The following is a 27,467-nucleotide window of genomic DNA, read 5'->3' as shown; positions in this document are numbered from 1 at the left end:
CTTCTCACTTTAATTGGAATTTCTTACCGCGACTTTTTGAATTACTTAGACATCTTCATGTTTCTTGTATCTGTTCAAAAGGAAAGTAAGGCAAATGGTTTGTTCGTTCCTGCCAGTGGTTTGGAAAATACCGTGTCTTATCTTTCTGAATGGCCTTGGGTAAAGTCCGTATTAATGGGACTGATAACAGGTAAATGAGTTTCCTAGGTGAGGCCAAAATGGGAATGACATAGGTGGATCCTGGTTGTTTTGGGGAAGGGAAGAGGAACGTGGATGTGGTCCGGACAGTGGGGAAAGGAGGAGATTGGGAGCAACTATGAGGATGAGAAGGCAATGATGCTGGGATTGAGAAGGTGGAGCGGAAAGACCTTTAGAGAAATGATTGAGAGCTTGACTGTAATATTACATTTTGGGCTTTCAGTGGCTACATGGTTGCAGTTACTCAAAGTACAGCAGGGAAATCCTACTGGACTTAGTTTCATATGGAATATGCGTAAGATGAAGGCAGCTAAATACCAAGGTGGGCTCTCTGGCTTTTAGTGAGGATATAGGATTGCGAGTTATGAGTTAATCCATTTCAGAAATAGAAAGAACAGGACTTACTGGATGTGTGCTTTAAGTGGATCGTATTAATGGATCTCAGTTATTTTTACCTTTTTTTTTTTTTGGAGACTTGTGAGGCCATTTTTGCAATCGTCACTTGATAGGATTTATTTACTCCTCCTCTGTTGCAGAAGCACAAGAAGAAAACAGTATGCAAACTTGAATATCTGGTAGGTTGGATTTTGATCACACAGGATGCTGTGCTGCATGCAGGTATTATGTTTATCCAGTTGTTCAAAAAGTGGAAGCAGATGTTTCTTGTAACTTCAGGTCTGTTTGGTCTGACTGTGGCAGTGTTATGTTCTAGAGCAAGTTGTTTCTTTTGGGGGGGGGGGGGGTCTGATTAAATAGTTGCTAGATTATGCCAAATTACTCTCATATGCATGTTCTACAATTTATTTTTGGATTGGAGAAATAGGTAGATCCTAATTGTCCAGATGTTCAGTGAAATGGCTGACAAGAGTGCTGTGTGGGGAACGCCTGTACTGAAGAAGTAAAGTTAAGAGGTTGGAGCAGAATCAGGTAAAAAAGGAGGGAACTGCAGCTGGGACAGCTTGCCTGTAGGACTCCCCTAGGGGTGGCTTTATCCAGCTCAAACATCCTAGCTGATGGTCGTATTAAGGACCTTGGAGGCTGAATGTGTTGGTAAAATTTGTGAAACCAACAGAGTAAGAAGTCATTGGGGGAAAACTGGATGTTTTACAGGAGGACCTAGGTGGTCATGAAGACTGCATAGGAATCGGAAGAAGCAATTGAAAATCAGGATATGTGTTTGGTCACAGGAAGGCTCTGAACAATCGATTTGTGCAAGGGATTTGAGTTAACCTGCAGTACCAGCCAGGGTCTTGTTAATGCTCCCTGTCGCTGCTTGCAATTACTTACCAGGAGAAACATGTATTGTTCCACGTTTATCAGGGAGAAACTGGAATAAATGAAGACTGAACGACTGGGGAAAATGGAAAGATGATGTTATGAGGGGAAATTAAAAGACCTTTATGAGTTTAGCTTGGCAAAGAACTGAAACATTACAATGGGTCTCCTTCAGTACCACACAAGACAGAATATTAAAGGTGAGGGTTGTGGCACTTTCTTCCAGAAATCAAATCTTCAAAAATGAAGTGTTGCCCCTCAGGGATCGCCCTCTGCAGTTTGTCAGCATCAGACAGTTCTTGTAGCCTTTTTGGAACTGAGCTCAAATTCCAGATGAACAAAAACCATGCAGATCCTCATGCTTTCATTATAGGTCTGCTTTTCCTCACAAAGTGAGAGTGTGTGAGGCTGCTCTGTATTCGCTATGATGTTTACAGAGTGGAGCTTTTTAAACCTACAGGCAACGTTGATGCGAGAACAGGCTCAGATAGATTTACATGGAAAATTGGGAGATGGTTTGTCATCATCAGAGGAATGAATTCTGGAAAAGGTTTCCTGTAGAAGTAACGAACAAAGGATACAAACTGGTTTTGAGACAGAGCTTATTTGTTTTTTTGGCAAGGACAGAACAGTGCACCATAATGTGCAAGAATTCAAAGTACTTTCTGACCCTCTTGGGCATAATTGTCCATCTACTAGTAACCAGAGATATTTCTTATTTTGTTTTTTGTCTTTTTTGATGTTACCATCCAAAATCCACAGAGGTAGCTAAGACTTGAAATACAACATGTAAACTAAGGACCTCTGAATTTTCCTCTGTGCTTTTGTTCTTCCCCCCCTCTTTCTTCTTCTGTTGTTCTTTATGTCCAATAAGATTTTTTCAGTGAGACATGACGTATCCTGTTTATGCACCACCTACACTAGAGTTACTTAAAAGCAATTTTATGGCTGCCTTTTCTGTTTCTTCTTCCTTCCCCCTCTTAAATCAGTGTTTTATAATTTATTGGCTAAAACTTGCCAGAAGCTAGTAGGACCACATGCTGCACTGGTAATCTCCCAGCAGTAAAGTAGCAAGTAAGAAAGCAGCTATATCTCTGTTTTTTTTCCTTTTTTCTTTTTTTTTTTCCTGCATGTTCATGTTTTAATTTGGAAAACAAGAAGATTGAAAATCAATAAAAATTCTCATGGCCCTGTAAAGTACTACTTTCTTCCTCTCCCAAACCAACTGTGATTAATGCAGTTCCTAGGTACCAGCAAAGGCTGATTTTGTTTGTTTTGTTTTTATATGGAGGTTTTCCCTCTGGATTTTATGGAAGCAAAGAGTTGGAGGATGTTATGGTGAAAGCACGTTGAGGGAATGAAGCTGCAGGCAGGGATTGCTGGGAGCGCAGACAAAGAGATGAGTGGCAGGATAGGAGCCAGAGCCTGAGGCCAGAACAGTGCGTTGAGATGAGGAGGAGGAGAGGCTGGGGAGGAAGGAGGTTAGGGTGCAGCTCTATGGTCCGCTTAAATCAGCGTGTGGGCTGCTGTCACACAGGGTGACAATCCCACCCTCGTTTGGTCTCCCAGCCCTGGCAGCCCCACAGCCCCCAGGGGACGGAGGTCAGCACGGAGGAAGGGGCACGCAGGGGAACCAGCATGAGAGCAAGGAGGGGATCGGAGGCAGAGTCTGTCCCCAGCAGGATGGTGCGTGGAAGCTGTGAGGTTGGAAGTTGATGGCTTCTGGCACCAAGATGGAAGGCTCCTTCTCCCTCGTTGTTCCTCCATATGGGCACCAGTGACGCTGGCAGAGCGTCGGGGGCAGAAGGGCCGGGTGGTGGGGGTGGTCTCAAATCCTGCTGGTGCAGGGAAGGGTGCGAGGAGGAGGTGTCCTTCTGAAGTGCCTGTGCACCAACGCACGCAGCACGGGGAGAATACACGAGGAATTGCAGGTGTGCGTGCAGTCGCAGGGCTGTGACCCCGTGGGGATCATGGAGGTACGGTAGGATGGCCTGCGTGACTGGATTGCTGCATCAGAGGGATACAGGTGCTGTGGGAAGAAGAGGCTGTGAAGGGAAAGAGCTCTCCTTTGTGTGAGAGAGCAGCTGGAACACCTGGAGCTCTTCCTGGTGATGGGTAACTGAGAGCTTATGGCTTAGGATGAAAGAGAAGATGAGTAAGGATGACATGGTAATGGATATCTGCTACAGGTTGACTGTATGGGAGGAACAGGCAGACGAGGCCCTGTACAGGCAGCTGGTAGCAGCCTCACGCTCACAGGACCGGGTCCTCGTGGGGGACTGCAGCCACCTAACATCTGCAGCACTGGAGGGCATAAGCAGTCCAGGAGACCCGTGGACAGCATCAGTGACAACCTCCTGACCCAAGTGAAAGGGGTGCCATTGCTCTGCTGCATCTCATATTCACTGACAATGAGGGGCTTGTTGGAAGTGTGAAGGTCAAAAGCAGCCTTGGCTGCGGTGTCCATGAGATTGTGGAGCTCAGGATTCTGAGGGCAGGGAGAAGTGTGAAGAAGCAGCTTACAAATCTGGACTTCAGGGGAGCAGACTTAGGCCTCGTTAGGATCTGCTTGAAAGAGTCACAAAATTGTTTGGGTTGGAGGCACCGCAAGGTCTATCTGCTCCAACCCCTGCTCAAGCAGGGACACCTGGAACAAGTTGCCCAGGACCACGTCCAGATGGCTTTTGAAGATCTCCAGGGAGGGAGACCACGACCTCTCTGGGCAGCCCGTGCCAGTGCTCTGGCACCCACACAGTAAAAAAGCACTTCCTGATGTTCAGACGTAAGCTTCTGTGTTCCAGTTTGCGCCCCGTGCCTCTTGTCCTGGCACTGGGCACCACTGAGAAGAGCCTGCCTCAGTCCTCTTTACACCCTTCCTTCAGCTAGGTACAGACATGGGTAAGCTCCCCTTGACCCCCACTTCTCCAGGCCGAGCAGTCCCAGCCTCTCCTCACAGGAGAGGTGCTCAGTCCCTTTGACATCTCCATGGCCCTTTGTTGGACTCTCTCCAGTCTGTCCAGGTCTCCCTTGTGTTGAGGAGCCCAGCACGGGACCCGGCGCTCCCGGCATGGCCTCCCCAGAGTTGAGCAGGGCAGGATCCGTCCCCTGCCTCCAGCCCAGACTGCTGCTCGCCGCCTTCCCGGCAAGGGTGCGCTGCTGGCTTGTGCTTGGCCAAGCTGATGGCCTTCCCTCATGGTAGATGAGGGGGGAGCAGTGTATGCTGTCCAGCTCGACTTCGGTGCAGCTGTTGTTGCTGTCCTCTTCAGGAACCTCCTAGAAAAGCTGTGAAGTATGGGCTGGATGAGCAAACAGTGCGGCGGGCTGAAAGCTGGTTGCATAGCCAGGCCTGGAGGGGTGGTGTGCAAGTACAAAGTCTAGTTGGAGGCCAGTTACTAGCAGTGTGCAAGGGTCAGTGCTGGGTCCAGGCCTGTTGAACAGCTTCATTAATGGTCTGGGTGATTGGGTACATTGTACCCTAAGCACCTTTGCAGGTGCAACCAAACTGGGAGGAGTGGCTGGTACACCAGAGGGTCATGCTGCCATCCAGAGGGACCTGGGCAGGCTGGAGACGTGGGCTGGCAGGAACCCGATGAGGTTCACCAAGGAGAAGTGCAAAGTCCTGCCCTGGGGAGCACCACCAAAACCCAGCCCCAGGACATGCTGGGGCACCCAGCTGGGAAGCAGCCCAGCAGAGAAGGCCTGGAGGGGGTCCTGAGGAACACCAAGGTGACCGTGAACCAGCAACGTGCCCAAGGAGTAAAATGGTGTCCTGGGCTGTGTCAGGCAAAGCACTGCAGGTGGAGGGAGGTGATCCCACGTACCTTCCTTCTGTGGCAAGGGCTGGGATCTTGTAGCTGGGATTAGCGAATATTTGGCTGGTGAAGTAGGAAGGGAGTCAGTGAAAAAGCAAAGTGGTGAAGATCACAGCAAAACTGGTGCGTGAACTGCTATCCTTCTGTCTTTGATAGGACACACAGCACAAGGAAATGCAGGGTGAGAAGAAGCAGAGCTGAGAGACCAGATGGGCATCAACCGATGGATGGGTGGAAATCTGCCCTGCAGGGTGGAGGGCAAGCAGAGGGCTTTAATGTTACTGTCATAAGAAAGGAGAAGGAAAAGTGCCATGTAGTCTTAGGAGACGTACTGGTGACTTGAAAGTGGGGATGTGAAAGCCCAGTGTCATCCAGTAAGGGATTATTTTAGTAACTGGGAGTTCAGGTTTCGAGTCGCAATGCGAGAGGCAGAGTGGTTGGTTGGTGGCTCAGAAGAAAAGGTGTGGAAACTGAAATTCTTAAAATTATGGCTGACATCAGGAGAAAAGTTCTGCAGACTGAGAAGGTTCAGAATTAAGTTTATTTGATGCAGCATTGTCTATACATGGGATACTAGTGTGAAACTTCATTTTGCATTGAAATTCCACTGTCTCCTACAGCTGTCAATTCCTAGATCTACACATTTTTCTGCAAATGCAAAAACATTTTGTGATTATCGAAGAGCCTTAACTTGCAGGGAATCAGTTTTTACTTGAATGCCTTAGATGACTGGGGCTTAACCACCCTGGTGTCTTGGGAATGTTTAGGGGTGTGTGTGTGGAGGGGTCAGTCTTGGTGGGGGTGTGAGAAGGACGCTGGGTTTGGGAGCATTGGGCGGTGGATGAGGTGCAGGAGCACTGATGAGAGTGAACAGGGGAGGAGGTGGGATGCAACGAAGAAGAGCAGACGTGCAGTGGAGAGGGGGAGTGAGCCAGAGCGAGCAGAAGAGGGGATAGAGGGAAAAGTTCCGCATTGAATTGTAATTAAGTCCTTTAGGCTGATGGCCAAGCAGGTTCCCGTGGCGGCATTGGCCCTCTAGGCTGACACGTTAAAACAGGCAGCTATAACCAAGGAAACAGAAGTATCTTTGTACTCCCTGAGAGTATGGAGTTAATTAGGTTAAAAATGTCCATGTTAGGGCTGGACTTGCATGTTCCTTCACCAAAACTTGAATGCATTGGTCTTAGGATATCAGTTTGGTTCCAGATTTTTCTTTTAATTAATAACTTAGGTTTCTCTTGTAGCTTTTCAGATCTTTAAGTTGAACGTGCTAATGAAATGATACCTGTTCATTTAAAGAAAGCCTGGGGGAAGGATACAGCTTAGCTATCACAAAGACTGCAGAAGAAATTCTCTGCTGGCCACTTCTGCTCGCATAGGTAAAATTTTGTGTAGCAACGTTATAAACTTGAAACCATCCAAGTGAAAAATCACCCTCCAGGCATCTGGTTTGCTCAGAGACGTTGACTGCAGGGTGGGCTGGCAGAAAGCTGTGCCCGCAGGAGGCGGGAGGTGTGGAGCTGAAGGTGAGGGCTGGAGCTGCAGGCTGCCGGAGCCAGCGTGCCACACAGCACCACACAGCCGTGCTGAAGGATGCAGGTTGCTGGCATTCAGCCCAGGGAGGCAGTAAGTGAAAGCTAATGCAAAGTTAACGGTTAACTCTAAGTGGTAATTCCCTTCTATTTTTTTTTCTTATAGCAGAAACATCCTGCTAATCTACATTGCGCTGCTCAAACTGCCTGCGGTCCCTTGGCTGCCAGAAGCATTGGTTGTCCCTTCAGTTCTGCTAAAGCAGAAAAAATAAAAGCTTTTGAAAGGCTGGATTTGGGAAGGACTGGGGCTTTGGGGCACCTCTGGTGGGGGATTTTTGGTATGAATATGTAAAGGACAAGTGCTCTTTAAAACACTTGTGTTCCAAAAATATCAGTTCTCTTCCCCTCTAACTGTTTCATTCTGAGTCCTTAATGATTTTTTTTGTAACGTAGAGGTTGTTAGCCTTATGAAATTTTTCCTCTTTTGTAGCCTAGGTTCCATGCCTTGCAGTCAGCATGACCCCATGTTTTCAGCTGAAGCTACACAATGGTCACGTCAAGGAGTCTGGGGGCTTCTCACTAAATAGATGTGAATTTTGTTGGCATCCCTTAACTTTCTATAGCAGCAAAGAGGGTCTGAATCCAATGTGAAGTGTCTTTGCTTGCACTGAAGCTGGTTCCCTTTCGGTTTGTGTCAAGAGTAGTGAAAGCGAAGGGTTTAGTGCCCCAGGTTCAGCCTCCAGTGGGGCGTTAATGGGATCGTGCCCTGGCTGGTTACAGACAAAGCCTGTAACCATCGGGAAAATTGCCCGCCGGGATTTTGCGGCGATGCCTGTGTGTGAAAAGGGAGATTGCTCTGACTTTCTGATCCGGTGTGCTGTGCACAGCTGGGCTAGAAGAAAACATGCTTGTAAACGGATCAAATGTGAGGCAGAGTCATTTAGTCAATTGTTTTAATGAAGCAGAAGGGTCAATGACGCTGTCTCTATGCAGGCACTTCCCACAGCAAAACTGGGCTTTATCTTCAAATTTCCTGATTCACAAATACCTTTCTGGCTTCAGGATTGCAGTTAGCAGTCTGAAAGAGTTGGTCTAGTATGTTTTTTTTAACCGTAACTCTACTTCATTGAGTATTTGGTGTTTTTTTTTTCCCTTCTGAAGATGTTAATAAATAGAAATGGGAATAAAATTAAGTATTCTGAAGTGTGTGAGCTTCTGAGCATTTTTCTGTGTGTGTGATTGTGACTTCTGAAAGAAAAGCCCGAATGCTGTGTGGCAGGCGAACCAGAATTAAATAAAACTTGTAATAAATAACTCTTGATTAAAGTGTAGGTTATGGGAGTATATGAGAAACGCAGACATTACACAACTCAAAATCATATCCTGGTAACACGCTTTAGAAATAACTGACTAATGAATGTCTCAAATTGCTGCCAGACTTCTTTGAAAAGTCATGGAAAACTAGGGGAGAGATAAAAATGTGACATCTGGAACCAAGTTAAAATTTCTCGTACAAAGCAGAAGCGTTGCAAAAGAAAACGCCACTTGGGCTCCAAGATAAAGCCTTTGGGATGTGGGGAGCTGAAACGGGGCTGCCCCTTTGCTCCTGAGAAATGCGGCCGCTCCTGGTCTGAAACAGATGGGTACGTGCTCCTGCACTGCCTCTGGGCAGCTGAATGGCAGGATTTCTGGCCTCAAGTCTTTTGCAGGCCTTAAGGAAAGGATGAGAATAAGCTTAAAGGTATTAGTTACTGGTTTTATTTTCCTCCACTGAACCTTTTTCAGCTCTGCTGTATACCTTGGAGTGAAGGAGGTGACCCCGATTCATACAGAAGTGAACTGTGGGAATTATGTACAGGGGGGAGATGTTTTTTGCTTTTTTTATTCAATCCTGACATAATTTTTTTTCTGATTGCTGCAGAACACTGTGCTGATGTTTTCTCAGAAGTGTCTCCTTCCTGTAGTGGCAATGCTCAGCTTGCAGACTGTCACTACGTGTGTAACGTGTGTAAAGCTAAGACTGCTTTTTCCCATGTACCTCACTTTGATTCGATAGCCAAATGTAACCTGCCATGTGCTTACCTGGATACTCAGTCCCGTGTGGTCTTTTTGCAGTTTTTTTGTGGCCAGTTGTTATTTGTAATACTCTGAGTTAACCAGCATATCATCAGCGTTCTTTGCCATTTTACTGTTTGTTCCCTTTCCCAGATATTTTGTGAGTATTTTGAAGAGCCCAAATTCCAGCAGACCTTTCCTAGAGCCCTTCCTCCATGAAAGAGCTGTTTATTTCTGTCTTCTGACCAGTGATTTATCCATGCATAAGTCGTCTTCGTTTATTCCCTAGCAGCTAGTTCCCTTGAAAGCCTTTGGAGAAGGGCGTTGCAAAACTCTCTTTGGAAATCCAGGTAGATTGACCCATCTGGAGGTCATGTCTTCCTTACCCTTGTGGTTTTGGAGTCCTTTGGAGAACTTGGATGAAGCAGGGAGGGAGAAGCTGTGTTGACTTTTCCCAAGTACAGTACAAGTAATGCTGGTTAAAGATGACAGTTTTCATTATTATTACTAATTTGTCCGTGACTCATTGCTCTTCATTTTGTCTGTTTGCTCCGTAAATTCTCGTCTCTTCCATGAGACAATCTGAACTCGGAGGCTTGTTGTTTTTTTGTTTTGTCCCCACTCCGCAGCATGGTGTCAGTGTGGGAATCCTTCCAGCTTCTGCCACGGCATTCGTAGACGCAATAAATTCATTTCTCCTTATCCTCACCAGACTCTTGCTTTTTATTCCCCTATCATGCATGTGCACTCTCTGGCAGCCTTCCTGCTCTTGCAGGGTCTGAAGAAGATAACCATTAGCGTTGATGCCTCTTGCTAGCTGGCCCCCAAACATTTCTATCCTATGTCAGCATATTTTGGGTCGTTGACGGCCTTTCACGTAGATGGGAAGCTCGCTGCTTCTGGGTGTAGCCTGCGCATCCCCAGGCAGCACTGCCCGACACGAAGCCCATTAAATGCTGCAGGCAGAAGGGTGATTGGGGCACGTTTCAGATCGAGCACAAGCACTCTAGGCAGTGAAGATTCAGGTTTTTCTGTGTGTTGGTTGCCCAGGGGCCGAGGGAGCCTTTAGGGGTGCAAGATAGGGCATGTCGGGATGCAAGAGGTGAGCCCCGAACTGTCTCTTTGCTGCCTTAAAATCAAAATTTAATCAGCCTTGACAAGGCAGTTTTTTGGATTTGTGGAGAAGGTATTTCTCACTACAACATGAGGGCAAAGGTGCTTTCTACTTGTGTTTGTGCTGAGTCTGCTTTAAATACTAGGTGGGATCAAAGTTGAAGAGTCCTCTTCTAACAGCACCAAAAAGTGGCATTTCCCACTGCAAATCGAAACCCGGTTAGAAAAAATTCTGTAAAAGACAATAAAGAAAGCTGAGACTGCCCTGAACATCAGTTTCTACTTGTAGCTCTTCTTTGGTGATTTGAGAGCGCTTTGGAGAATTTAAAGTTGAGCTCAGAAGTTAAAATATTCCTTGCCTAGAAGTCCTGGGGGTATTTTAATTTCCCATTTTCCCATTGCCATTTATATTTAATGGGTTCAGACCATGGCTGAGTAGTGCTGTTGTTCCTTGCTGAAATTAGGGCATTTTGGGAAGGGCTAAAATACCCTTGAATGTGGTTTAGGTTTGGGTGTCTGCATGGGGATTCCACAATATAGTTCCTTCCAGCCGTTCTTCTCTTTCCTATGAAAATCTTTTCTGCTTTAAATTTATTTTGTAACGTCTCAAATCATGTCTTTGGGATAGTTTGGCAATTTCTGAAGTTTCCTCCTTCCTCGAGGGCCTAATTTTTTATTCCCCCCTCCCCCTCCAAAAAAAAAATAAAAATCCTTTTTGGATTTGTTGTAGCTTTGCATTTTATTGTAAATGATGTTTTCTGATACCTGCAGTACTTTTGACAATTCCCTAATAGGCACTATGTACTGGAGCATCAGAGATGTTCCATGAAGTAGCAACGGTGTAGAAAACATAGTTGACCCTCGCGGCATTTGGTTTTATTTTACTTTTTGTCAGATTTAGGGGATTCTCTCCCAGGTTTCTACCCTGGTTTCCAGCAGTGAAGTCTGAAGGACTTAGGCTGGTCCACCTGTGTGTGCACATGCTACATTAAAAGCTTCACTTGGCCACGAAGACATACTCCGTTCTTCAGAGCCTTCTTTAACTGGAGCGGAAGAAATGATGCAGTTAAATTATCCAATTCGATAATCCATAATTAGCTGCTTGCTGTAGCTCATTCTTAAGCTGGAGTTAGGAGCAGAGGAATAATTTTGCATGTGTTTATTAATGACAGAAGAGAGTTTAAGCTCCTAGAGGGCTCAGATCGGAAGGTAGGTATCTATTATGGCTGTTCATATGTACATACTGTTATGGTACTGAACTTTATGTATCATGTAAATGATGCTTGTTCTGCAGATCTGTGTTGCTATTAAGTGTGGCCCTTCTAACAGCAGGAAGAAAAAATTGGATTTCGTAAGAGGCACAGAAACAGGGAGAAAAAGCGTCTTTGCATCATTTCCAATACAAGGTTATCAAGAAGCACCTATAAGGATGTCATAGCACACGTGGCTCGTGTTCTTTAAAAGTTCAGATTTGGTCCAGTTAGAAGAAATTTTGCAGGAGACCTAGATGTGGTTTTGGTAGGGAAGGCACGTCAGCACGGCACTGCGTTCAGTGGTAAGCATTCTGAGCCAGTGTATAGGGGAGGTTGTCTGCGTTTTTGGTGATTTTGGTGCAGGACGTGGGCATGTTGAGGAAAGTGCTTTCCTTCTCAAATGTCGTAATGCTGAAATGAGGGCAGTGACTGCGTGGGTTTTCAGAGCTAAGAGCTGAAAGTTTTTGTTTTCTTTTTATAGAAGAAAAAAGGAAAATAAATCATAGAGGGTGTGGTTTTAGAATGGATACACGCACTTGAAATGGCTAATTAGAAAAGTTGTTAGGTTTGTTGTGGAAAAAGATGACAAAGGCAGGCCATAGTAGAGCTAATGCCAGGTAGGTAGGGGAACATGCTGGAGCTTCCCCTAAACCTGAAAGATTTCTAGGATGAATTAGGGGGAGGGAAAGCAAATAGAGAATAAATAAATAACATAACATAACCTTTCTTCCATCAGACTTGCCAAGTGTGCCAGATGATGCTGCCCAACCAGTGCAGCTACTGCGCTCACCAGAGGATCCACGCTCACAAGTCCCCGTACTGCTGCCCGGAGTGCGGGGCCGTCTGCCGCTCTGCCTATTTCCAGACTCACGTCAAAGAGAACTGCCTGCATTACTCCCGCAAAGTCGGATTCAGGTTTGTGCAAGCTCCAGAAGGTCTGCACCGGGGCGGCAAGAGGGAGGGGGAAGTTGGGTTTAGGTCTTTGGAAATGTGTCTTGCTTGTGGCAGAAACAAAAGGGGATGTGTCACAGGACCACGTGGTTCTCTATGGGGCGAAACACATTTGGAACGGGAAATGACTAAAAGAATTTAAGGGGAGGTTTCTGAGCACAGAAATGATTTTGAGGCAGCTTTAAGTTGAAAGATGCTTATATTAACTTCAAGTTGCAGACGGTCCTCTCAGGATTGATATTTACAGCAAAAAGATTGCAAAACTTAATCCTCTAAATCTCTTTAAGGGTAGAACTTATATATATGTCAGTTATAATGGACTGAGGGATGTGTGCCTTCACAGGAGAGGCACAGATTATTTTACTGTATGTCCCTCAAACTCTGCAAATGCTTCTCATGAGCTGAGAGAAATGGAGGAAGGCTCCCAAGGTGGTGTGTGTGTGTGCTCGTGCTGTCTTTTTTCCAGCCAAATTGATTGCTTTAATAAAAGACATTACTTTCCCCTACAAGCCTTTCCTGCTCTGTATGTGTAGATCACCTCAGCTGCAATATGGCTCATGCTGAGATGCAGATGATTTGCTCAGGAGATGAATGATGGACTAGGTGACCTTTCAAGATTCCTTAAAGTCCTGTTTTTTCTCCGATTACTGTTAAATACTATGAAATGTAGAGTGCGTATGGCAATTTCTGCTCTTGGAGCTGTTCTTTTAAAATTACAAATTCAGGAAGCTTCCACTGTGTGGCTTCTTCTAAAATCACACTTAAGTTTTCAAGGGCGTTTTCTTTCGACCGTGAAGACGAGACATATCCAACTGATTCTGAATTTAATTATAAACAGATAGGTTTTTTTTTATGTGGGATCTGATCTGAGGGTGCACAGCCCACAATGAAGAATTAATTCCATTGCAAATTAAATGGCTCTGATACTGAGGCTTTTTGAAAAATGAATTCATTTGTGAGAAGGAGGAAGGAAGAATGCTGGAAAAAACAAACAAACAACCTTTTCCCTGAGATGGAAAAATGTGAATGGGAGTAGATGTCAGAAGACTAGCTGTGGTTTTAATGTAGTTGTTCGTACTTCACTGGCACTTGAGAATCCCAAATTCAGGCATAGCTTCATTGTGCTGAGCCACTTGTGTAGCATCCCCATCTCTGGAAATGCCTAGGTCAGTAATGGGTCACAGGGTTACTCTGGCCTGAGCTTGCTCTTTTAGCAAGGATCCAGTGCTAGTCCTTTCTCTTCTGTTTCCAGTTAACGGGCTCACAGTCAACAGCAACCAACAGTAGAGGTTGCTCCTGATTCTTAAGTGTGTGACCTTGCATTTTTTTTAAACATTATTCATTCCAGATGTATGCGGTAATATCTTTATGATGCCTCCTTAATGCTTGAGAGCAATGCCAGCTTCCATCCATCTACAGATGTCATAAGCAAATATCTGCTTTCTGTGCTAGGGACAGTAATGAAGATCTAAAACAAGACAGAGCTCAAGAATGGTACTTACGGTGTTTGAGCTTTAACCGGTTTCTCTAGAAGTTAAATTTCTTTAACTTCTCCAATTTGTGTCTTCTGAAGTTCACCTCTGAAAATTGAATCCACTAAGTAGATGAACGTCTGGCTGTGCCATCCTTGTTACCCTTCCTGTCTCTGCTGTGGGGTTGATGTCATTGCCATTGTTGAAAACAGAAGAAATAAATTCAAGTTGTAGAACGATATCTAGATAATCCGTGGCATCTGTCCTACGGTCACGTAGGGACTTTTGTTTTTTCTTTTTGTTTTTGTTACTTGCAGAACTGCAAAGCCAAGGATTTCTTTTAAATCCTCTCCAGGGTCAGTTCAACTTTTTGCTGCTTCACAATATATATCTATTTTTCTTGAATTTCTGATACATATGTTTGGTTTTGTTTTTCTGATCAGTCCTTGTTCTGTCTTCTTTTCTGCTGATATCCCAATGCATCCAATGAAGTTTGGAGTAGGGTTGTTTGAATTGGAGTTTTACGTGTGGATTACATTGAAGATGGGAAAGGTCTTCTGCAGTTTAATGTTAAAATTAACAAGACTGTCTTAAATGCTGCTTTCCACTTGGCTCCAAGTGTCACCTCCCCCCCTTTCCAAGCACTGTCCAGCTGTCCCCACAGATGTGGCACCATGTAGTACCCGTTTTCCTTCTCGGTGCCACCAGGAGTGTTCAGGGGCTGGATGATGACAGTGTAGGAAATATTCAGAAGGTTAAAACAACATCTTGTAGCCTTATCTCCTCTCACAGGATTCTTTCCAAGACTTGTACGCCACCCTTCCTTGCCCTGAGGCTATCCTGGAGTCTTCTCTTGCAAGCTATTCCCCCGTGCTTGGGATATGATAGCAGAATTTGTAATTTACAGAAATTACATGGCAAGCCTCTGACATCCTCCATCCACTTTGCTCTGCTAATTAGTTTACTTTATCAGAGTTTGTCCTTCTGGCACTGGGATTCTTGATTACGAAGTGGCTTTTGTTTAAACTTCCATTTACTGTAAATTAAATTAACTTGTGATCATTTGACCCCAAGTTAGAACTTATTTCATCCCTAATTCTTTATGAAGTCTTTAGTGCTTGCCAAAACCGAACGTAATGCAGAACCATTTCTTGTTGATTCGGGAAGTGTTTGTAGAAGAAGCCTGTTGAATATTCCTGGGTGTACCAGCTAGAGCTTACTGGCAGGATTAGTGCTTTTTCTCCCATTTATACTTGGAAATTTATTCTTCCATAATAACAGGGTTCTTGGTGTTACTATAATAGAAGTCTCTCTCCCTGGCTCACATGATTGAGGATCAGGCTCGAAGGCAGAACTACCCAAGCAGAATATTTTCATGTTTTTCCAAGGACGATACCAGCTGTTGTCACCGCTTCCCTCTCTAAATTCCAGAAAAGAGTGTTTCTGTGTGTATTTTGGGGGGAGAGGGTTCGAATCCTCTGGGCTGGCTTCTGCCTAAGGATCTTTTGAAGTACAACTTCAAAGCGCAGACTGGTTTCCTAAGCGCTGTCGGGAGGCTCATTTGGAGGGAAGGATAATCTAGCGGCTTGTTTGTTTTTGATACGGGCTTGGAGCTCTTCCAGTTGCTAGATAGCTGGGGTCCATCTGCGGCGGTGCCGCTGGTGTGGCGTTTGTGCCGTGGCACTGCTGAACGCATGAACGCTAACAGCACCACGGGCCAACGGCAAACCTCAGAACGAAGAAAAAAACATTCATAAAGCAGCTTAACTCCAGCCTCGCTGGAGGAAATTACCCCTTACGTGCCTTTCACATCCCACCAGCACAAGAGTTGGCCCCACATGTGCCCAGCCGGCCTCCTCACGGGAAAGTTCCTTCGTTGCTGCAGTCAGGACGTGCAGCGTTTGGCTTGAGCAGAGCTCTGCTGCTGCTCGTTTTGACTGAATCTTAGCAGCAGCTATTCTGGCCCCGGGCCGGAGTGGGTGCTGCCATGGGGATGGTGACCCCTGCAGCTGGCGCAGGCGAGGGCAGGTGCCTGCATCCTCATGTGCCCCTGAAGTGTCGGCATGTGGCTTCCCAGCAGCAGGGTGGGTGCTCGGGAGGAGCACTGAAGCCTAAATATAGTGCGGCTGCAGGCAGTTCTTGCTATCTCGGGGCAGGCCTGTCACAGGAGCGTGCTGGGTGACCCTGGCCCTCCTCCTGGCCCCAGGGCTTTGTTTTAGGCTGCCGAGAAGAATCCTCTGGCTCCACCTGCAACCTCTGCTTCTTCGTCGCAGTCCTCCCAGAGCGTCCCCCCAGCTCCCAGACAAGCAATATCCAGGCAGCACCTGGGTCTTAATGATTTTAATGAGCCTAATCAGTTTCTGTTGCTGTTTTCAGTACCTTTGCTGTTGCTGTCATCATTTGCTGTTGCTTAGTGTCGTATGAGAAAAGCAATTGTGCAGGGTTACTGAAGATTTCTTAGCTGAATAATCTTTGTGTGTGTGTGTGAGTGTGCTGGGGATTAACTTTGTTTATGATGCTTGTTACTACCTGGAGACCTCATCAGATACTTCTACTGCAGTTCTTTGTTTGCACCTGTAACAGAATTGGCTTTCAGAGATACAGGACTGCATTTTGCTGTACCACATCTTCCTTTGTTCTTTCTGCATCATTGTAGTCTCTGAAGGCTTCTTTTATATATGCGTTCACTTGCCAATTTGTAAGATCTGCCCAGCTTGTGAATTCCTGTATCGTATTCCTCCTTGATTCTTCTGTGCTGTTACTGAAGAGACTAAATGAGGACCTGCCATAGCCTGGTGCTTGCCTCCCTCTGTGCTGCTTTCCCTTGGTGTGTGCCTTTTGGAAGCAATATTTCAGCTGTAACTCAACTTCTTCATGTGTCCCCCAGGTGCATCCATTGTGGCGTTGTCTTCATGACCCTCGCATTGCTGAAAGTGCACATTCATGAGAAACACTGCGAAGTCTTCCACAAGTGTTCTTTTTGCCCAATGGCCTTCAAGTCAGCGGACAGCACCACGGCTCACATGACCAGCCAGCACCCAGGAGAGCCTCACAAGACGACTCAGTGAGTATTTTGTTATTATCTGTTCTTTTCCTTTGCTGGGTAGTTCCAGAACTCCCCCTTCCCATCCCATTTTTTTTTCCTTTTTTTGGTTTCTGTCCTCATATCAGAAGAAGAGCTGCCACTTTGTCTGCTGGCAGAGGTTTGTTCCTAACAACAGCGTGCTCTCCTTGATACGAATGCAGTCTGCTCGGGTAGGGGGGAGAGGAGTTTGGGCTCCGGGTTTTGTTTACATCTGTAAAAGGATCTTAATTGTTACGCTTTGTCCAGCAGGAGTCAGAGTGGCACCTCGTGGTAGATGGCTCCAGGGTAACTGCTGAATCTGGCACTCAAAGGGAAGAAAAAGCTGTGCCATGCAGCGTTGCCCCAAAAAATCACTGGAGAGAAACCTCCTGTTTTTTCCACTCTGTATCAAGCCCTGAGCTAGTGCCAAGAATGTGTAAGGGAGGAACCATGGAAAGGCAGGATTGAAAGTAATGTGTAGCTAGTATACTTTTGAGTCTGCTCCCCTCCGTCTGCACTTACTGACACAAACGTGTAGGTAGTTATGCGTATAAGTAAACTTATTTTTAGCAAGCTGTGGTATGTGCCTGGGGCATTTTGTAATTCTTCCCACTTGAGTTAATGGTTTGGTGGTCCACGTGGGTGTATGTTGACAATACGTTGAGAGCGCAGCCCTCATTAGAAGCCCATCCCTTTTTGAAGTTAACTTGCTGAGATAACTTCTTCCGCTGTCTTCTCAAGATAACTAACGAAGAGAGAGTGAGTTTTCTTTTTTAAATTGTTCCAGGGTGATCTACAAATGTTCTTGTGAGACTGTCTTTAACAAGAAGAAGCTGCTCCAAGAGCACTTTCAGCAGAATACCAACAAGTTGTTAGTGGGCGTGTTTAAGTGTCCGCAGTGTCAGCTGGTGTATATGCAGAAACAGCAGTTAATGCAGCATGTTAAGGTAGGTAACTCCCACCGCTTACTGATACAAGGTCCTAGTTTTTGAGTTCACGTAGAGTTTGTGTCAACTGTTAAAGGAAATTGGTTGAAGAAGCGGAAGGTTCTTGAGCAATAGTGGAAAAATAGACTGCAAAAATTTACAGTATTATCTGGATGCATCAGTTGAGCAATTAGTTGGTAATATTGCAGGCAGTTACTCTCATCTATATCTAATTTAGCTTTGTGATAAAGGCTTACTTTCTACAGGTAAATCTTTTTGATTGTTCAAGTATTCTATATTAAACCCAAGGAAGTGATTAAACTTGGTAGGAAGCTTTATCTTTGCTTGGGAGGCAGGGAGAAGTGTTCTCTGCTCACGGTATTGCTGGATTTATATAAGAAAAGCTGGATCACCCCTTTCTGATACTCAAACAGAAAAAAAGAAGAGCTGTGGCTCTTTGGCCACTTCCCCAGCTGCTCCACTTGCCTGCAAAATCACAGCGGATCACGAGATGGGAATGACCAAGGCAGAAATAATTGCCCTGGAGTTGCCAGCCTTTGGGATTAGGGTCCCCTGCCCTGTGTGTCCCTGCTGGCACCGCTCCATGGCAGGCCAAGCACAGCATGGCATGCTTAAGGAGATGGTCTGAAGATTGATAGTTCTGGGTCAGCCCAAAAAGTTGGTGGAAGTGGTGGTCCAGAGAGCGCACCAAACCTGCACTCCCACAGTAATAGCTCATATTGCAATAAGCAATGCAATATGAGCAAAATTTCACTGCCATTCGTAGTTCAGTTATACTGGTGGGTGAAGTTGCTACGCCACTGTCCATTGTATTTGACAAGTTGTAGCAGTCCAGTGAAGTTCCAGGTGGCTGGAAGAGGGAGACATAAGACCCATTTTTAAAACGGGACAAAAGGAAGATCCAGGAACTACACGCCAGTCAGTCTCACCTCTGTGCCCAGCAAGACCATGGAGCAGATCCTCTTGGAAACCATGCCAAGGCACATGGAAAACAGGTGATTCATGACAGCCACCATGGCTTCACTAAGTGCAAATCATGCCTGACAAATCTGGTGGCCTTCTACAGCAGGGTTACAGCATTGGTGGATAAGGGAAGAGCAACTGACATCAGCTACCTGGACTTGTGTAAAGTATTTGGCACTGTTCCCCATGATATCCTTGCCTCTAAATTGGAGAGACATGGATTTGATGGATGGACCATTCTGTGGGTAAGGAACTGGCTGGATGGTTGCACTCAGAGTTGTGGTCAACAGCTCAGTGTCCAGGTGGAGACCAGTGACGAGTGGTGTTCCTCAGGGATTGATATTGGGACCAGTGCTGTTTAACATCTTTGTTGGTGACATGGACAGTGCACCCTCAGCAGGTTTGCTGATGAAACCAAGCTGTGTGGTGTGGTTGACATGCTGGAGGGAAGGGATGCTATCCAGAGGGACCTGGACAGGCCTGAGAGCTGGGCCTGTGCAAACCTCTTGAGGTTCAACATGGCCAAGTGCAAGGTTCTGCACGGGGACTGGGGCAAACCCAAGCACAAACGCAGGTTGGGCAGAGCATGGATCAAGAGCAGCCCTGAGGAGAAGGACCTGGGGGGTGTTGGTTGATGGGAAGCTCAACATGAGCCAGCAACATGCGCTTGCAGCCCAGAAAGCCAACCACATCCTGGGCTGCAACAATAGCAGTGTGGCCAGCAGGGTGAGGGAGGGGATGGTCCTCCTCTTCTCTGCGCTCGTGAGACCCCGCCCAGAGTCCTGCGTTCAGCTCTGGGACCCCAAGGGCATGGACCTATTGGTGCAAGTCAGAGGAGGCCACGAGGGTGGTCAGGGGCTGGAGCCACTCTGCTATGGAGCCAGGCTAAGGGAGCTGGGGGTGCTTGGCCTGAGGAAAAGAAGGCCCTGGGGAGACCTCACAGTGTCCTGGCAGTGCCTGAAGGGGCTGCAGGAGAGATGGGGGGGACTCTTTGTTAGGGGTGTAGGGATAAGACAAGGAGTAAAGGCTTTAAACTGAAAGAGGGTAGATTTAGATTAGATGTAAGGAAGAAATTCTTCACTCGGAGGGCGGTGAGGCCCTGGCCCAGGCTGCCCAGAGAAGCTGTGGGTGCCCCATCCCTGGCAGTGCCCAGGGCCTGGCTGGGTGGGATTTGGGCAGCCTGGGCTGGTGGGAAGGGCCCCGGCCCACGGAAGAGGGGTGGAATCAGATGGTCTTTGAGTCCCTTCCAACCCAAAACGTTGTGTGATTCTATGATACGTGTATGAAAAGCATGTTATTGCCCATTTGGTGGTGATTTTTAGCAGGATGCATATGAGGGCTTGCAGATTCGATTATTCCATGAATGTGAGCACCACGCTTTCCTGTTGTTTTAGTCAGTATACTTCTGTGCACGGTATCTAACAACACTGGAGTGAAAATCCTCTTGGAAGACTTGCTGGTGTCATTCTGAAGAGCGAGCTTGCAAAGTGTTATTTCCCTTTGATTAGAAAAAACAGTGACATGTTTTTTGTTTTTTGTTTTTTTTAATTCGTGACTTTGTTTATACTTGCACTTAAAAAAGCCAGAAGATTCATTAGCTCACTCCTAAAAGAGAAAAACATTCAAAACTACTACTTTGCTCTCTCCCCCTTTGCCTTTAACTTGCAAATCTGGAAAGTCTTTGCATGTGTTAATGAATTAAAACTTGAAGCCCTCTTGTGAAGTTGATGATTGCTAATCTTCCTGTATTATAGCTGGGAAAACAGAGTTGAGATTAAGGCTGGGACCTTCAAAGAGGCATTCAGCCCCAATGCTGATGGCTGGGCTTGAGCTGAAGTACTCAGCTTGTTGCAGCTCATTTGCAGATGCCAGGCCCAGGGACCTGCCTGCAGCAGTTTGTGCACCAGCACCCTGACATCGACAGTACAAAACTTGTAAAACATTTTAACCACTGGGCTGTATTTGGCCATCAGCATGTCTTTGAGATTTTAATTGAAAAAGGCTTTTTGGCTGTGGCAGGGTAGTAATTGCATTAACCCATCACTTCTCCTGTTTGATCCCAGTCCTTTATGCAGTATAGCGTTTGTAGGAGGTGTTGTCTGATTTGTGCCCGCATGAAAAACAACGAAACCATGTGCCTTCTCATCTTTCCTGACTTTCCGTTGTTAAAGCATAAAAGAGGAGTTGGAAGGTCTGGGTCCTGTTATTGATTCTGCAGTGAAGTCAGTTCACTTTTCTGTGCTCCTTTCTTTTTCCTCCAGTGGTGTAATAATAGGAGGAATGGAGTAATGGGTGCTAATGTACTCCTTGCTCATAAAACACTCCTGAGAGTTCCAGATGGGGATAAAGGTGAAGTGTTCATGTTACCCTAAATAGCTGGCCATGCTGCGGAGCAGCTGCCATTGCCCTGCGCTTGCGTGAGGGAGCTTCTGCGGACAGCAGCTGGATCAGGTGCAAAGCGCAGTCTTCTCAGATGAGATTTTGTGTTCTGAAGTTTGTGTTTGGTGTCTAACCCAAGGAAAGACTTCCAAAGGCCTGGGGCCTTCGTGTATTGAAACCTTACCCGTTATTAATTACTGTGCACAATTAAACCTCTAAATTATCCTTTTGTGTGGATGAACTGTTGTTGTTCCTAGGGGAATTTCTTGAGGTTTCTTTGGTATGTTGCTATTTTATTTCCTTTTGCTTTCCCACAGCTCTTCAATTCTGGATTATTTTCTTTATGTTCAATTTTCTTTGTTAAAATAACTTTTTGGGGGACAGGGATTTTGGCCTGTTGAACAACCAAAGAGCCTGAAAACATATTCCATATAAGGCTGGTTTCTGGCTTTGTGCTTGCTTTTATTTGTCAAGAGCAAAGTTTTGAACTGTGAAAATGTAAATAGCAGTAAGCATTGTGGAATTAAAGAAAATAGGGTTGGAGAAACTGAGAGGTTGTCTCTTCCCTTCCCTTGAGCAAAGATCAAGCAGCTTTGGAGCCCCCAAGATAACAGCAAACATTTCACTCAGCATTTACCAAAGCAATGTGTTTTTAGAGCTTAGGCTCTTGAAATAATGACAATTAGCATTTCTCTCTCATTACATCTTCCCTTTTTAACCAGAGTTCTCAGAGCTCATCCAAAATGTTAAACAGACAGCACCAAGGAGCTGCTGTTGTCACGCAGGAAACATAAATAGAAGCTTCATGTTTCTTGGGAAAATCTCTTGCTGGGGAAAGCACTGCAGCCAGCTTCGAGGGGAAATGGGACAATATACAACAGTAAGACATTAACATAGCGTTTGGAGGGGGGCTTAAATTATTTATTTAGATAATAGGTGTTAGTTATTTACAGATAAAGGTGTATAATACAAATTATATATTAATGCTATGTTTGATTTGATTATTTTTGTTATCCAGGGTGTTCATGGAGTCCCCCAGAATCCTGAGGAGCTTTTAAGCTTTCGCCAGAAGTCTGAGAAGTCATCAAGGAACCAGGTTCATAACCTACCAAAGGAGCTGTCAGTAGCCAATGGGACTTCCCACTTGTCTCTGCCGAGGAAGGACATGAGGATGGGAGGACACAATCCCGAATCCAAGTCCAGACTGAGAAGAACTGGTTGGACTTGCAAGGAGTGTTCACAGTGGATTCCTGATCGGGAAACCTACGTGTCCCACATGAAGAGAAGTCATGGAAGGGTAAGGACTCTTATGAAACACTTCAGCTAGGTAACACAAAATTGTTAGCAAACCAGACTGATAATCACTAATATTTGAGGCAGAAAGAAACTGATAATCTGTTTGCCAGCTCACTGAGGAATAAGAACAGAGCCAGAAGAAAAAAACGATGTAGCCTGTTGTAAGCATACTTTCTGTCCTTGATCATATACTCTACAACCTGTGTACCTTATTGTTTTTTTTTTTGTTCCTTCTCCCACTACATGTAATGCCAGGCTTCGTTGTTTGGGTAAGTGGATGGAAAGTCATGTCTTCTCCAGTTGCTGGTTCAACAGTCTGGTCTAAACAAAGCTGCAGAAGGACATACAGTTCCTCTCTAGTGACACTATATTATTTGGTAGATATCACAGTACATCTAATTGGGGAAGACTTCTGTAACAGATACATGCAGCGTGCAGAGGTATCATTATAGGAACCATAAATCTCAATTTTGCTGGTTTTATCCAGCTCAGGCCTTGTGTTGCCTTGACCTAGTTCTGTCAAGTTAATTCTTAACTTGCTTGCAGAACACAGGCCAAGATGTTGTGTGCACCAGATTTCGTAGTACTTTGGCATCAGGACATCTTGTTTGATGTACTGAGTCACCCTGTTTTGAGTCCCATGAGCAGAGGCTGTCAAAATCTGGATCATTGTCTTTGATTCCTTCTAGCTTGACTGGGGGAATGGAATGCTAGGTTGTCCACCTGATAAATATCAAGAGAAGAAGATTAGGGTAGGTTGAGAGTGCCATTTGAATTCTATAGGTGTAGGAGATTTGCCAAATATTTCAGTTCAATAAATACATGTATTTATTTAAAAAGTCTAAGGAGATTTTAAATGGAATGCACACAGGTTATGTAAAGGACTGTAGGGAAAGGAGGAGAAGGCTAGCTACAAGGCAGAGTTGTGTAGGAAAACATGGGTATCATAAATGGATAACGAGCAATATTGTGTGATGCTCTCTAACATCCTGCCCTTTTGTTTTTCTGAGTTAGGAGGAGAGGGAAGGGTAGACTTGGCAGATTTGTACTTCGCACTGGGGTCTTGCCTTTTTCTGGGTGAGAAGGGACCTTCCCCTGAATTAATTCTGCAGAGGGTCCTGTAGTGAAATGAGCCCACAGCAGAAACATCTAATGCAATTCCCATTTAAAAATAATAAAAAATCAAGCATATGCTTTAACTAGTCCTGGTTTTTATAATTAACCAACTGTTGGGCTGAGTAAGTGAAACCCCAAAATATCAATTATCTTTATCAGTGGAAGAGGAATATTTTGCACCTGAGAGGTAAGGTCCAGATGTACAGGATTGGAAAGTTAGAATCCGGTCAGTACCTTTTGTCTCCCTGTTACTAAAAGATATTTCTGTTCTTCTGCTAGGCTGTGAAGAGGTATCCCTGTCGACAGTGTGAACGCTCATTTAATGCCTCCAACAGTCTGCGTAGACACATCCGCAATAATCATGACACAGCAAAGAAAGTTTACACTTGCTGGTATGTACTGAATACCACGTTTCAAATTTCTACTCAATGGCAGGCTAATCTTTCAAGTCCAGAGCCATTTGTAATAGATCGTGTCTGCTCCTATCTACTCCAGGATAGAAATTACTGAGAGAGAATGAGAAGACTATTTTAAACATGAGAGACTTGGTGGCTAAAATAAGTCCTTGGTTTGGACTGCATAATACCTTTTGGAAACTTAGGGTAAGGTTTGATTTGAGATCTGCAGGTGCAAAATGAGAATTATGTTGCATGGCCTTGTGGAACAGCTGATAAAATCTGGGGCCAATCCTTTGCTGCTTTGTGGCTTATGTAATTGTGCGTCACTCTTGTGTCTTCCCCTTGGAAAAAAGTGTAAACTGCTAATGAATCAGGGCACTAGGTCTTGCCACCACTTTGCACAGGCAGAACTGACTGCACAAACTGCAGGGCAGTGGAGAATTAAGCTTCCTGGGTTTGTTTCAGCAGATGCACCTCAAAATTGGAAAATGGATTTGGAGACTTCAGATGAACTATGTAAATCAGCAGTGAATGAAAGTTGTTGCCGGTGAACATATTTTAACTGTGAATACAATGTCAGTTAAGGACAGAGCCCAGTGGTTACAAAACTGCCTCTGCAACTGTTCTCATCTACTGTTGCAGAATAAGTCATACAGTGAGCAATCATGCAGACTTGATTCCTGTCTCAGGTTCTCAGATATACTTCTAAAAAACACAGAATTAAAGCACATTTGTGTATGAAAGGAAGTTTGCAGTGATGTAGGGTAGGGGATTTTTTTTTGTTTAACTAAAATTTTGGCTTAATGCAAGTGTTTCTGAAGAGTGTGCTATAGCTTTACTGCACTTAAATTACTAAAAGCCTATTCTGAAGAGTACATCTCTCGTGTACTCTGTCTGTGGACTGCATAGTGAGCCACAGTAGCTTTTTAAAAATGGATGAAGTATTGGCATCACCACAGGGCCTGATAGGAGTAAATTCCCAACCCATTTTCCGGCCAGGACTTCTACATTTTCCATTTGTTGTAACTGTGCTGTGACTTGCAACCTCTGGAGGAAATAAAACATTGGCTCCCAGTATTCCCCGTATTCATTCTGCCTTAAGTTTGTGGACGATGGTCTTTGGAGTCTTTGGAGGTGGTCTTTTTGTGCACTTGGTTTGTATAAATCTATTCTCTCTGGATCGGTTGTTTTTAAAGTGGGGTGTATCAGAATCAAAATGAACATGAGGCCTAGCTGGGAAGGATTTGTGTACAAATAACTACCTGGGGTGTGCCAACCTACTAGATTAGATGCGTTAACTTGTACAGACCCTAGAATCCAGTTTTTCTGTTACTTCTTAGCATGCAGTTGTGGATCCGTAGTTTACCCAAGGGTTTGTGGTCATTCTGTATTTACAGCAGACACAGCTACAAATTCAAGTGAATTGTGGTTGTATTTAATTCTCAAGTTTGTAGTTGCTCCTTCTCAAAATCTGCTGATGAAGTCGTAATTGGACAGTGGTGGTGCCCTCTTTAATTGTTCTAGCGGAAGACTTACTGAAATCATAGCACCCTTCACATTAGGTCTCTTCCTTGAAAATCTTATGCCAGAGTCTCCAACAGCTGCTCTTTATTTGGATCCAAGGTCTTCTGGATGGTCTTCCCTTTGTCAGCTAGTTGACCTCAGTGCATCTCATTACCGAGCCTCTGTGGACATGTTCCTCCCTATCTACTTACCCTGTCTTTGTCTGCCCTTGGTGTCTCCTCCAGCTGCCTTCATGCTTGTGTGCCTTAGACCTGAGAACAGCCTCTACGCCAGGAGATGCGGAAGACTCTCCGTCCCTTGGGTCTTTTCTAAAACCTGTTTCTGAACTGGTTCAATCCCTTTTAGGTTGTGAAGAGTGCTGTTATAAAAATCACCTTCATTACTACCACTTGTGATTCCTTCATCTCTTTGAATTCCTCTTTGGCTCCTTTCTGCACTCTGTAACGCATCACGTCTCTGCTGTTGCTTTCCTTTTTGCTTGAGTGCTGTTGTTTTTCTTTTTCCCACCAAGCACTTTGTGTCAGTCCTGGTGCCTTAACTTCACGTCATCCTCTACTCCTAAATTTCCACATGAAGGCCAGAAGTATGAGTGAAATTTGTTATTGAATCCGTTAGTCAAGTATTTCTGAGACTCCAGTGTACTGTCTTGTAGTTGCCCTCTCATTTCTAACATTTCAAGCTGTGATTTCCCCTTCTCCCGCGGCCATGCTTAGGCCTCTGCCTTCTGTTAACTTTGTAGGGAGAAATCAGTGCTGGTGGATTTGATTAAACACCCTCATGCCAAGTTTGTCACTGGAATAATTAGGAAAGCATCTTTTAGCAACTTTTCCCATCTTTTAGCATCTTTTCCAGTGAAAAGAATTCCAAATTAAAACAAATTGCAAAATATTCTGATGTTTTATGTATTTTCTTTCATAATGCACTTGGTTATTGTTATTGGAACTTGCTCTTATTTTCCAAGTCTTAAGTACAAACTGTCTGGAACGCTTGGTTTTCAACTTGTTTGTTTTTGATAAATGCCACTTAATAACCTCTTGTCTTGCCTTCATGAGGGAGAAGAATTCCATCATTATTAAATATTGATTTATCATCCAAACAGTTCCTGTTAAAAAACGGAAATATTCAGTGAGCACTTCTGTATTTTCATATTGTTAATGACAGTTGTTTAATTTCCATCCAGTAGAGAAGCTGGAAGATCAGTAGGAATCATCTTCTTGTCTGCTGTTAAAAATGTCTTTGTTGCCCAGAGACACTTAATCTCCGATGTGCTGCTTTTCATCCCCTGCTGCCTACGTTTCAACTGCAATTTGTTCATTTCAGAGAAGTCTGATGTTACTTGCCTCATTGCTCGGGTCAATGCATAGCTTACGGACCTTCCCTATGTCGTGCTGGCAGTCTGCAGAAGAGCACAAAGTCCATCTTGGGTGTCCCAGTTGCTAACGGAGTACTACTCTGCGTGCTTGACCGTGCTGCAGAGGGGTGGTTTATGTGCCTGCGAGACCTGGCACTTACTTGCAGTAGACCTTGGTCACCCAGGAGGGCCGGTGAATAGCTGGCTCAACCCTTCCACATCTCCTTTTGAAATGTCACCGTGGTTTCTGGCACCTCTTGAAGCCTTCCAAGTTTTAAGGTGCGATTACGCATAAATGATGCATTTGTGAGTGTTCCTGGCTAGATTCTTGTTATCAAGGCTGGAAGTGCAGGGGTTTTGTAAGAATTTTAAGTGTGCTGTGATAAATATGGTCTTGTGGATGTGATGCTGCACTGGTGTGTGGGAGTTCTGGGTGCAGGCCTGGTTCTGCTGCAAGGCTCCTCTGTGTTCCACAGGTCATGAGGTCTCTCAACTGAGAGCTGTTCTTCTCCCATTCTTTTTCCATCTTGATTATTTACCTTGTGCTTGTGTGGCATGTATTACAGTGGGCCTGATCTCCACTCATCCCTGTTTTTATTAAGTACTGTACTGTAAATAATGTGTGTCCTACTTTCGTTCTCATTCATACTTCCTGTGGTAAACTCTAAACTGTTCTAGATTTCTGTCAGGGATAACATTTTATTATTAAAACGATGATTTGCTGCCTCTTTTGGTAATCTAATAGTACATTACTCACCAGCTTCTGTC

General features: G+C 44.9%; 1 protein-coding gene across 1 annotated transcript in view; it reads left to right on the top strand.

Annotated features, from left to right (window-relative positions):
• Window positions 1-27,467, top strand: part of ZNF592 (zinc finger protein 592) — a 41,927-nt gene that overhangs the window by 11,020 nt on the left and 3,440 nt on the right. Inside the window, exons 4-8 of the mRNA XM_040569542.1 lie at window positions 11,975-12,153; window positions 16,549-16,725; window positions 17,513-17,672; window positions 22,033-22,311; window positions 23,706-23,818. Of these exons, the coding sequence (XP_040425476.1) occupies window positions 11,975-12,153; window positions 16,549-16,725; window positions 17,513-17,672; window positions 22,033-22,311; window positions 23,706-23,818 (908 nt within the window). The remainder of the gene's footprint in view (window positions 1-11,974; window positions 12,154-16,548; window positions 16,726-17,512; window positions 17,673-22,032; window positions 22,312-23,705; window positions 23,819-27,467) is intronic.

Source organism: Cygnus olor, chromosome 11, assembly GCF_009769625.2.
Source record: "Cygnus olor isolate bCygOlo1 chromosome 11, bCygOlo1.pri.v2, whole genome shotgun sequence".
Classification (NCBI taxonomy): Eukaryota; Metazoa; Chordata; class Aves; order Anseriformes; family Anatidae; genus Cygnus; species Cygnus olor.
The sequence above is the reverse complement of the archived record's forward strand: the minus strand, read 5'-3'. Positions and strand labels throughout refer to the sequence as shown.